At 40.6% G+C, this 12,829-nt stretch overlaps 1 protein-coding gene across 6 annotated transcripts in view; it reads right to left on the bottom strand.

The window, feature by feature from the left end:
* Slc16a10 (solute carrier family 16 (aromatic amino acid transporter), member 10) overlaps positions 1-12,829 on the bottom strand; it is a gene marked incomplete at its 5' end in the record, with an annotated part of 112,568 nt that overhangs the window by 18,095 nt on the left and 81,644 nt on the right. Inside the window, 2 exon segments of one of the 6 annotated variants that reach the window (XR_001232837.1) lie at positions 3,296-3,656; positions 6,088-6,118. Coding sequence is in view for 3 of the 5 variants with exons in the window: in XM_013510864.1 (XP_013366318.1) it covers positions 6,095-6,118 (24 nt within the window). 6 annotated transcript variants of the gene reach the window in all.

Raw genomic sequence — 12,829 nt, 5'->3', positions numbered from 1 at the left:
GGTAGAGTATCTTTGGAGAACAGTAATTAAAGAAGAAACACAAGTACTGGACCCCCTTAACACAAAAATAACTTGCTGTCTGACAGCAGAGCAAAAAGACTGCTGACTGATAATAAAGAGAGGACTGCAAGGCTACAAAAGCAGGGTGAAAGTAGGTCAAATGGAGTATTGCAGACTGTGTGAGTAAAAGATTTGTCTTTGCAGGACTGAGCAAAATGACAGAAGCAAAATATCTATAATTTTTATCATTCACTGCTGCAGTGAACAACACTTTCTGGAAGGTGACAAAGAGTTCGGTCACGAGATGTCATCTGTCTTTTGTGATTTTGATTCCCTTATCATCTGGTAAGTCTTCCTCTTCAGCTATATATCATCAAACTGGACAGGGGGTGGATGACAGTCAGGCATGTGCAATCACTTCACCTCTAGGGAAATAAACTCTTGGTGGTAGAGAGGGGAGCTGTGTCTTTTAAGTTTACTGGTTCATTAACAAATGTACTAATAAATGCTACATGATATTTCCAGTGATTGAATTCAAACTGATTTCTTCAACTTCATACTTTCCAATAAGGATATTAACTTCATAGCATTTCTCACTGCTATTCACTGCAAGTTTCTACTTCTCACTTGCATCACTTTGGGGTAATTTATAAGAACACATCCACCCAACATTTGAAAAGCTATTCCATAAGTCTAGGAGACCATTCTGTTTCAGTGTACTTTTTTAAAGGTAAATTCAAAGAAAAGAGCCTGGCTCCTTTAAAAAAAACGGACTTACATTTGAAAGAGAGTAGAAAGCCTGTTAGGGTGGTTAATGGATAATGTCAAAATTTGCTGCAAATCAAAACTTTACACTACCCTTTGACTTCAAAATTGGATTAAGGGAAATCTGAATGGGACAAGAGAATTTGGTTTCTTTTTCTTTTTTGAAACAACCTTGTTTCCGCTATCCATGTTTTTTTTCTAGGAAAAACAGCAAATTAAAACAAGTAGGACATTCCTTAGGAGTGTTGCATGAGCACTGTATACCAGCCAGACATAGGAGGGGATTAAAGGTGGAAGAAAACAACTCTAGGTATGTGGGTCTCTACAATTAAGCCTTTTATACCAAAACACTGAAATAAGACTTTATAGCTGTTAATAGATTTTCACAGTTTAGGTAAGCCTCAAAATGCCACTTTAGTTTGTTAAACCTAGTCAACTGTGCTTTAAGGCTAAGATGTACCTGAAGGGAAATACTGGCCAGTCAACATTTTTAACCACACAGCGTCTGTTAAGCTGGTGCTGTAGGTAGCTAGGGCCTCTACAGTAGCTGACCAGGCAGAAGAGACCTTTGGCCCAAAACTCTACAAGGCACAGGGAGCTGGGTCTGTTTGTTTTTTCGAATGCTAGTCTTTCCATTTCATTAAAAGGGGTTTCCATGGTGTAGGTAAGGACATATGGCTCTGTTAAGATATTAAAAGGAAGAAGTTTCTGGAATGAACAGCTGCCAAGCGTAGAGGAGATGATGGATCGCTTGAAAAAGTGGTATAAATTTGAAAACATTTTCTAACTCTAAAAATCTTTGAAAGCCTTTATTATTTTTCCCTTTCTGGCTTTTACAAAAGTTTCTCATGGATTAAAAAAATAGTACCTCCTTGACAGCATAATTTAGATAAGATCTAATAAAATGTTTTAGAGGAATTATCAACTAAAACCAATTTGGATTTAAATGTCATCTTAAACCTTGAATTTTACAAGTTTGAAGTAGGCTTCATCTTAAAGTAAAAATAAACGACTAGGATTTTTAAGTAATTTGAAATTATTTAGTGACCCTGTCAATAATTTCTGTGCCAGCTATTTTGAAAGTTACAAAAATAATATCATGCTGGGCACAGTGGTACATACTTGTGATCCCAGCTCCTCAGGAGGCTGAGGCAGAAGGATCGAAAGTTCAAAGCTAGCTTGGGCAATGTAGTGAGACCCTGTCTCAAAAATAAAAAGAGACTGGGGATGTGAGCAGTGGTGGAGTGCCTAACATGCCGAGGCCCTGGGTTCAACCCTCAGTGCAAAAACTTAATCTTTTGGTTTAGATTTTTATTTCATCTAAATCTGAATTTGACTCTGAAGTTGCTTTGAGTCTATTAGGACACCAGATTCACCATCAAGATACTTGGTTCCTGGCCAGTTTGCATGAATGAAATGGCTGTGAATGAAGCCTGGCTCTTGTGAAGAAACTGGATTGCCTCTTCCACGGTCACCAGAATGGCTGCAGGGCTCAGACATGTCTGCAGCTGCCTGTGTCACCAGCTGATCCTGGCATTCAGTGGAGCGCTCAAGGCATGGAGGGGTCACAAAGCTGTGCAGATAGGGACTCTGGCTTCTAGTTCATGCTTTTTTGAGGCAATGTGTTTCCATCTTTTGTGTTTATTTAAAAAGAGGAGAAGAAAGGAATATGCTCTGCATTAATCTGCTGATGTCACCTATTGGCTAAATGTGCATGCAAATCAACAGCTATGGGTTTACATGAATTTGGAAAAACAGTCCAAAGAGAGCAAATGCATCCAACGAAAGGCTAGCTTAAGTAACTTAAGTTCAAGATAGGCTCACCTTAAAATAGGACAGGATGCAATTAGAAATATTAATTAAATCACTAGGATTTAAGGTAACTTGATAACTAATTATTTGGCAATAATGTTTTAAGCCAGATGTTTTATTAATTCTCAAAATTAGCTCTATTTCTCCTTGAACAATGAGGGATGTGTACACTGCTTACTGAAATTTTAACTTTTATGTTCATCTGATTTTTGAGAAAAACAAAGACATTAGGGAATTAGTTCTTGTTCAGATTAATTTTGTCCTTTATTATAAAAACAAAACCAAAACTGATCCTTCCATGAAAATTCTACCTTCTTCTAACCTGTCCTCACTAAGATCCAGGACAATGACACTGGCTAATGACAGCTAAACCGCCAGTCTCCTATCCACCTCTCTTCCTCCAGTCGTGGTCAGGCACACAGTGTTGAATCTTTCTGATTAATTTGATCCCCTTCCTAGTATACTCCCTAAGTTCCTTTTTTTTTTTTTTGTAGACAGGGTCTCACAGTGTAGTTCAGGCTGGCCTTGAGTTCACTATGTAGCCCAGGTTGGCCTCAAACTCATAGCAATTCTCTTGCCTCTGCCTCCCAAGTGCTGGAATTACAGGCATGCATCACCACACCCAGACTCCAATTTTTTTTTTACCTGAATAAAGATTAAAAATTATGAGGGTTAGGCTTAGATCAATTTTTCTCCCACTGTTGTCATTTTCACATACCTCTGGGAGGGTCTAATCCAATTGTTGCTTATTTCAGTGTTGGGGGGTGCTGTTTTTTTGTTTTTTTTTAAGAGACAGGATCTGGCTGTGTAGTCAGGGTAGCCTTCAACTCACTATGTAGTTCAAGCTGGCATTAAACTCCAGGTAATCCTCCTGCCTCAGCCTCCTGAGTGGGGGGATTACACGCATGTGCCACCACACCTGGCCTAAAGTTCAGCTTTATGACTGCAAAGCATTCAGGAAGAAGAGGACCACGCTCTCTGGGGGAGAGGTGAGGAAGTGGCAATCTTGGGTGGTCTGGATTTAAGGCCTGCATAGCAGACAGGGTACTTCCATAGACTGGGAGTCCAAAGGCCTAGGCCTAGGAGGAAAAGAAACATCTTCAGAGCCAAATTACAAGCACTACTCCTATTTACTGATTCTAAGACCTTGGGCAAATTTCCTCCTTTCAAATACCATATGCTAGTTCAATTTGTGGGTGCTACTTTTATCTTTCTGATATAGCTATGCCCAATCATTAGCTCTAAAAAACATTATTCTTTCATTGTGGTAGATTTTATATCAGGTAAAAGTTGCCACTTTAACTGAACTGTAGCATCCACACTGTATAATCATCACCACCTTTAGGACTTTTTCCATTTCCCAAACTGGTGCTCCATCAAGCCATACCTGCTCGCATCCTCCTATCTCTTCCTCCTACTCTTCCCTTCCCCGTCTCCCTCCCGTCCCTCTGAATCTGACTACTAGGTACTTCATCGAAGTGGGACCTCACGGTATTTGTCTTTTGTGTCTCGCTTCTGTAGTTGAGAATAACACTGTCAAGGTCTATCCATGCTGTAACTCATATCCCACACATTACCTTACTTATTTTTCCTCTTAGGTTATAAGTGGACAATTGGGAGTGTTAGAAATTATGCCTATGGGTAGGTTGTATTATTTAGAGAGCTTTTTTCAAGAGAATGAAAGCCCTGCTGTACCACACTGCTGTCCCAGGGCCACTGTCAAGGTGAAAGTAACGCAGAGCTTGGAAAGCGCTGCTCAGGACGTGGGAGTGGGCAGCCTGGGTAACTCAGTCCCTGGGTTCAGAAGAGCCTAGAGGGCTGAAGAATGCAGCCTGAGGACATTTGGCAGGGCAGAGCAGTCAATGTTTAAGGCACAGACTAGGAGCCAAGACCTTTCCTGTGAAAAGCCAGCAACACAAAAGCAGTCCTGGGGCAGCTCCAGAGGAGGAAGATGGCAATGTGCTCCGGGGCCAGTAAGTGGGTGGGGACGGTAAGGGGGCGGGGACAACTGATTGAGAACATTATGATTAATCACATTCAATCATCAGTACAGGGCAGCACTAAATCCCACACACTGTGTGTTGGGTCCAGAGTAGACAGGCATCTGCCAGCCTGCTTGCTGAGCTGTGGTCACCCCCAGGAACCACATTGTCCTGGAAGTGGCTGGGAAAGGTACAAGGTATAGACGGATGATTTCACTTCAGCCAGACTGTGCACCTCTTGCCGTTCATCTATGTGACTTTAAGTTACTCCACAATGAAATCACTTTCAATCAGTAAGGTCTCTTTTATTTCTACTGTTGAAATCTTATTTTATTTTTAAATTTAATTTAATTTTATTTACTTTGAGACAGGGTCTTGCTATGTAGTTCAGACTAACCCTGAACTCACTATGTAGCCAAGCCCGGCCTCAAACTGATGGCAATCCTCCTGCCTCAGCCTCCCAAGTGGTGGGATTACAAGCATGTGCCACCACCACCAGCTTCTACTGCTTAAATTTGAAATGTAACTCACCCTAAATATATTTGTGTGACCTGAGAAAGTCTCTAGCCAATTAACTCCTTTCTTTATAAGAAGATAAAACATTTTTCACTTGCAATGTTGAAGAGCAAAGAAAAACAAAACTGAAGAACCTAGTGGACTGTTGAAATGAAAACTAGTCATGAGTAGAGAAATTAGTAGACCGTTCACTTCAGCAGCTCAACCAACCTATAAACCCAATATGAAACTGGTACAAATAAAATAATAGGGACTGAGCATCAGGCACATGCTAGGTGAAAGTAACGCAGTGAAAGTAACGGACCTGGAGCAATGGAGGAGATGCTGCCCCTATCCATGTGCAGGTCCACACTGCCTTACCTGCTTCTTCTATAACTGTGAGATGGAAGGACACTTCCACATGAAACTCCCCCATGGACTGTGTGGATTAATCCAGTTTTCACCAGCCTTTCCCATACTTATGTTGATACATCATTCAGGATAAGGGCCTCACAAAATTGTACTACCCCAGTGTCTCAAATTAAGTTTAAAATTAAATATCTTTAAATGGGTATAGATTTCTTTCTCCTAGACAAATTTTAAATCTTTTAGATGTTGGGGCCCTACATTTGTGGGATAACTTTCATACTTGACCAAACCATACATCACTTCTAAAATTCACTGTTAAAATTACCTAGCACTAATTATTTTTGGCTAAGCATAATTTGGAACACAGAACAAGCTTGCTCTGCCTTACTAGTAGCAGCAGCTCTGTTTTAATGTACTAGTAAGTGACCCTTTTTTTACTTCTCAGGTCTTCTCTTCTTACCAATCTCCTATGCTAGTATGTTGCAAATTTTCCAGCTGCTCTTTACAGAAAACAAACTTTTGATGAGCGTGTCCTGGAAATATTTAATTTCACCATTAATGAGTCACAAGTGGCCAAAGAAGACCCTTAGTCATCTCAAGTAGGAGAATGCTGGTGAATACTGCCCGAGGCTTAAAACTGAAAAATGGGCAAATTTTCACTAACCTGAAAGTCAAATTGCAGCAGATGTTGTGATCTGAAGGGAAATAAATGCAAGGTTAGAAAAGCAAGAAGAGCACAGATACCACTGAAAAAGGCAGAGACAAAGAGGAGACTCACCCGATAACCACAACAGAAATGAGCCATACTAATACATTTTTAGAAAAGTTAAGTACATATAAAGAAAAAACAATGCTCTGGGCCAGTAGCAAAGTACGCAAGAATTTTTAATATTCAACATGTAGATTTTAATAGATCAGATAAAAATAAACTGGATAAAAATTTCAACTACTGATTGCCATTAATGAGACTAGAGAAATTCTATGTTACAGGCTTCCTGAAGGAAGCAGAGAGTGCTCTTCTTTACCTACCTTCCAAGTGTCTAATAATACAGCCCTTCATATACTGACAGGCTTCGGAGAAGGCATCCCTGAGTGCTCACACTAAAGCTGCTTCCTACCATCATCTTCCATCCCACTGTTCGCTTCAAAGAAAACACCACTATCAAAAAGTACCTGTTTATGTGTTCACTGGTTTCTTGAGCTCTGTAAGAGTCTATGTCTGACCTCATCACTGCATCCCCATGCATGAAATGCTTATGATACACAGAAGACACTCAGGGAATATTTGTCAAATGAATAAATGCATAAATCTGCTCAATTGAGTTGTAATGAGAGGAAGTCACACACATAGCAAGAACAAAAACAGCAACAAAATGGAGCATCTATTCCAAATCTATTCTAAAGGCACTTTGGCCACTTACTGTGCAACTCTGAGCAAAGTTAAACCTCTCTGAGCCTGCAGGTTCTTACTGTTTAATGCGAAAACCAGGATCAGCATTGCTTCCCTCATAAAAGGATACTGTGAGCTTGAATCGGAAAATGTGTGGACTAAATACCTTCATGTCCTTTCTGGAAGTTCACTGTGAAAGGAATTAATGAATGAAATGACATGAAACCCTTCTGGGCCACACAACGACAAAGCCCCAGTAACATGGAGCAGAGTACATGCAAAATCAGTCCACAGTTAATCACAATCAGTAAATCCTGGTACTTAGTAAGCTGTATCAACATCTTTATAAGCCTGTTTTGAATGAAAAACAAAATTACTTAAACTTGATGGAAAAACAAAATTATTTAAACCAGAAAATCTTGATAAAAATATGTGGGGTTTTTTTTATTCTTCAAGTATCAAAACATTCTGCATAACTAAAAAATATCAAAGTAACAATGAACATAATTAGAAAAATAAGCCAGAACAATGAATACAAAAGAAGGAAGAAAAGAAAGAAAAGACAAAGTAAGCAAATGAAACCTTTAAGCCCTGGCTAATATTTAGCTACTAGACCAAAAACAAGATTAAAACTTTAAGTCTGGTATCTGGTTGCAATGCTAAGACTAAGATAACAAAATTCATACAACTTCATTCTCCACTGAGTGAAGAGCACCCAAACTGCAACCATTCACAAGTTTGGAAACATGTAACGGACTCCAAGGCTCTGCTCTGTCAGAATCTTGAGTGAACAGAGATAAACAACACCATTCCTGGCCCAGGACACTAAACTGGGTCTTTTTCATGGGTACTACGGACAGCCTTACATTCTGAGGGAAGTTTGCCACACAACAGCCTTGACACTGAGCTTCACAAATATCCCTGAAGGAAGACAACAAAACCAGTACAACTGCTAGCTGCAACTCTGAAGAACTACACTCTCAACAAAATGGCAATCTCCTGATTGAGTTAACCAGGGATAAACTCAAAAACAACTTCATCCCTCTAATAATTTCATTTCTTTTTTCTCCCTAGTACTGGGAATTGAACCTAGGACCTCTGAACTCAGCTACAGCCCCACTTTTTTTTTTTTTTTTTTTGAAAGTGGTCTCACTCAGTCACTGGGCTGCCTAGCCTAGGCTCAAACTTAAATGTCCCCTCCAGGATGCTGAGATTACGGACATGTACTGCCATGCCTAATTCCATTTCTTACAAATGTTTACAGTTTAGCTATAATAAGCTTCTGTTTCTCTCCCTGGATTTTTTTTTTTTTTATGTTATACCTGTTCTGCCACTTTTGTAACGATGTGACTTCGGGCAGTTTAACTTTCTGTGCCTTAGTTCCTTTTCCTGTCGTAAACAATGACGAACGGTACAACTGAACGACCTGCACAATCCCTTTCAGATCGTATTACTGTTACCATATACACTTCTGCCAGGCATATTTAAGTATTTTATTTTAAAGCTATATTCATAGGAAGACTCAACTGAAGCCGTCTGCACAGCGCAGCAGCCATAAGCTGTCTCACCAGCCCTAGCTCCTCTTCTGCTAAGCAGAGCTTTAAGGACCACAAGGCTAGTCTCAAGACTCCAGTGAGAGATCATCTTTGTGGGTCCTTGTGAACCAAATGTTAACAAAAATGTGGGCTGTGTTTTAAAAATGGGGAAACAAGTTACATTACGTTTGTTTAAAACAAACTTGTGGGCCGGATGCATTCCTGTAATCCCAGCATGGCAGGCTGAGGCAGGAGGACTGCTGCAAACTGGAGGTCAGCCTAAACTACACAGTAAGTTCAAGGTCAGCCTAAACTGCACAGGGAGACCCTGAGGGAGGGAGGGAGGAAAGGAGGAAGGGAAGAAAGGAGGAAGGGAGGAAGGAAGGAAGGAAGGAGTTAGTTGTGGTTTAAAGAAACCCTTGCTCAGGGCAAAAGGAACCTTTCGCTATTGTTGGAGGGAGTGTAAATTGGGGCAACCACTATGGAAAGCACTCTGAAGAGTCCTCAAAAATAAAATTAGAGGTTCCATTTGACTCAGCCATTCCCCTTCTAGGTTACTTCTCAAACGTACTAGAGTAATACATGCATACCTATGTTTATAGCAGCACAATTCATAATAGCTAAATCTTGGAAGTAGCCTATATGTCCATTAACAGATGAATGGAAACAGAAAACGTGGTATTTATATACAGTGGAGTAGCACTCTGCTATAAAGAAGGATAAATTTGAGACATTTTTAGGTAAATGGATGCACCTTGACACCCTAATTATTTCCTTTGTGTGAAAAATCCAAAGTATAAATATGGAAAAAATGGGGGAGAGATATTAGGAAGTAGGAAGAACTTGTCCAAATGCGAAGGGAAACAAGAGATGGAAGAAAAGGAGAGAAGGAAAAGCGATTTAAAGAAAAAAAAGAATTGAAAGAAAAAAATGGAAATAGAGCTTTTGTAGATGTGGAAGACAAGAAGGGTTGGAGGGGGAGGGGACAAAAAAAAAGAATTAAGATGTGTAATGTGCCATGTGCACAGTCCTCAAAATGAATGTAACCATTATGTACTGCAAACATGTACTAATAAAAAATACGAAGAAAAGGAAACTCTTCCTTTGTAAAAGCTCTCTGAAGCCTGGAAGCCAGCCATTCTTGCCATGTTCGGCCTAAAATCAGCTCAGTTTGACAAAACTACAGAAACAGCTGGATCGCACGGCTGCAGCATCTGCAACTTTGCACCTCCACATTGAGCCTTTTTCTAATAAGTCATGATGGAACCTAAACTTCCTGACTCTAAGTAAGCTCCCAACAAGTAGTGAGGAGTGGGAATAGACAGACTGTGACAGGGACAAAAAGGAAAGATGCACAAGGAAAAACGGACAGGAACACAGGCAGCTGGGTGTGCAGCCCCTGAGCTGTCTGTAGCACTGAAGACTCTTAGCGAAGCACGAACACATAGGAGACCTGTCTTCTGTTCTGCACTCCTTGGAGTCAGTGACTGCGAGTGTCCTCCAGAAAGGTGCTCCAGCACTACAGGATAAGGACAGCTGTACTCTCGCTGGATCAGGCCACTCTCCCTACACCCCCAGAGCTACCTGGCAAATGCTAGGCAAAAAACAATGTCCAAGCAAACTTTAAAGAAGGGAAGCTGTTGCAAGTTAATGTTTCTACCTCCATTAATCTATATGACAGTCTGAACTACACAGTGATACTCTCTCTCTCTCTGTCTCTTTCTCTCTCTCTCTCTCACACACACACACACACACACACCTTGATGATGCACTCTGAGCACTGCTCAGGGCAGCAATCCAAAGCGAGACCCATGGCCAGGATATGGCTCTGTATCCCCTATCCTAGTTTTATATACACCACCCCAGGCTCTTTGAGATTTTTTAGTTGGTACTGAAGACAATGTTGCTTCAGAGATACAGAAATATCTTCTATTTATAATTTCAGCAAGGCAATATAAAACTATGGGTCAAAGCAAACACATTAGGTCAGGGATATATAGCTCAGTGGCACAGCGCCTGCCTGGCAAGTGTGAGATCCTGAGTTCGATTCCCATTACCAAACAACAAAAACAAAAAAGGCAAACACATCAAGTCTCTCATCAACAGACAGCATTAGAGCAGTTACTCAGTTATGCTGAAGTTAGCTGAGTTTGCCCTATTTGTCAAGTGCTGTGTGAACATGAACACAGTCCTGTCCTGTGTGAGCTGGGTGTGGTAGTGCATCTCTGTAATCACAGCATTCAGGGAGGCTGAGGAACAAATTGAAAGTTCAAGCCTCGCTTAGGCAACTCAGTGATTTAGTGAGACCTTGTCTCAAAATTAAAAATAAAAATGGCTCATTGAGAAGGCCCTGTGTTCAATCCTCAATCCAGAAAAAGAAAAAATCATATTATAGCATGAGAGTAGAGGAGCTTAAAGATTAAAATGGTGATAACACACTGTTTACATGGTCACTTTAGATTTATTCATAATATATTTAGTAGTTTACAAATATTGAAGTACTCACTGTGTTCCAGCCACTATGCCAGAAGCCTGAGAACTATCACTGAGCAAAACAGCAAAAGATCCTTAACCTTGTGAGATTTTAGCAAAGAAACACATAAAGATAGTAAGCAGTAATGATAATGGACAAGTAAATTACAAATATGTTAGAAGTTATTGAAGGAATTAAGCACTGTGCAAACAGAAAAGAGGAAACACAGAGAGGTCTGGGAATGCTGGGAGGGAAGGGAAGCAGGACTTTACCCAAGCAATCAGGGTGAGTGCAGGAGCTGAGTAAGGGAGGAGAGGTCAGAGGGGCTGGATCATGGAAGACCCTGTAGGCCACGGTGAGGACATTACTTTTTACTCCTAGAGAGTGTTCTCATTTCCGCTGAAAGATTCTAAGCAGGGTGACATATTAGAAAGAATGCCATGGTTCCCCGATGGAGAAGAGACTCCAGGGGACCAGGAGGCACAGGGAGCTCAGCTAGGAAGCGACTGCAGTGATCCAGGCTAGAGGGCGGGGACCTGAGAACTATCACTGAGCAAAACAACAAAATGTTTTGGCCAGGAGTGAGGGTAATGAGAGGTGGCCTGCTCCTGTACATGTTTTGAAAGTAGAGTCACTAGGATTTCCGGACTGGATCAGGGTTGTGATGTGCAAGACAGAGGAGCCAAGTGAGATTCCATAGTTTGGGGCCTGATTAGCTGGAAGGATGGAGCTGCCATCTCCTGAGATGAAGATGGCTGGGGGCAGAGTAAGTTTTGGGAGTAAGATCAGGACTTCAAGATTGGACATGACCTAGCTGTCATACAAGTGAAGATACTAAGCAAGCAGCTGGGTATATAACTCTGGTGGAAGACGCAGGAAAGAGATTTGGGCTGGAAATATAAATGTGGAGTCACTGGCAATATATCTATTTAGTAAATGTAATAAAAGAAAAACCAGTTTGGTTTTTACATATGAGTATGAACTCAGAGGAGAATGGATCAAACTACCAGAAGAACACACAGAGAATATCAAGGACAAGCACCAAGACACACTGATGTTCAGGGGATGGGAAAGAGGAGGAGCCAGCAAAAAAACTGAGGGGCAGTGATAGGAGGTACAAAGCGCATGCTGTGCTCCTGGAAGCCAAGTGAAGGATAAGGAGAAACCGTGAGAAGTTAACCCCAGAACAACTCTCAAGCACAAGGGGCAACATGTAAAAACCGAAGTAGCTGCTACTAGGCATGGTTGTTTAGGAAGCTAGACCTTACCCAAACTAATCTCTAAAACTTGTACCCTTATAATGAATGAGATAAATGGGCAGGTCTAAAAGAGAGGTCATTTGACAGCTTCTAGGAGGCAAAAAGGATTCACTTTTAAAAGTCAATTACAAAAGAGATTAAACCTCCAGTCCCTCTTTGAGAGTGAGCATATATTTTTTTTCCTCTCAATCTTTAACAAAGCTGTGAGAGCTACACTGTACTTCTGAATCTTCAAAAAGATAAGGTAAAAAATTAGTTCTTTAGCTGATTCAAGATCTAATCTTAACACGATACTTACACTCAAGCCAAACTCCAATACTATGAAACTTTCTCCGCTTTTCCAACTGGAAATTTTCTTTCTCCTATGAATCTTCTATACCTCCCTGTAAAATTATTCAACTGGTGATGCACTATCTTAAACAGATGCTTTATGTACTTTTCTCTAGTCCTAATAATAACTGCAAAGTTGCATTTATCTCTGTTTTATAGGTGAGGAAACTGATACTTAGAAAGCATGCCCAAGGTTATACAACTAGTAAGGTATAAATCCAGGATTTAAGCCCAGAGCTGTCTTACTGTAGGACCTGCATCTTTCAACCACTACACAATCCTGCTTCTTGCAGTGTGATGATTTTTAACAATATGATTGCCAATGGAATTGGGTCTTGACCCTGAGCAAATTATTTTAATCTCTCAGTTCCTTCATCTTCTCACTCATAAAATAAAGATGGGATCTCACATTGTTGTGA

This window comes from Chinchilla lanigera, unplaced genomic scaffold (assembly GCF_000276665.1).
Source record: "Chinchilla lanigera isolate Chin_1 unplaced genomic scaffold, ChiLan1.0 scaffold00010, whole genome shotgun sequence".
NCBI classification, from domain to species: Eukaryota; Metazoa; Chordata; class Mammalia; order Rodentia; family Chinchillidae; genus Chinchilla; species Chinchilla lanigera.
The sequence above is the reverse complement of the archived record's forward strand: the minus strand, read 5'-3'. Positions and strand labels throughout refer to the sequence as shown.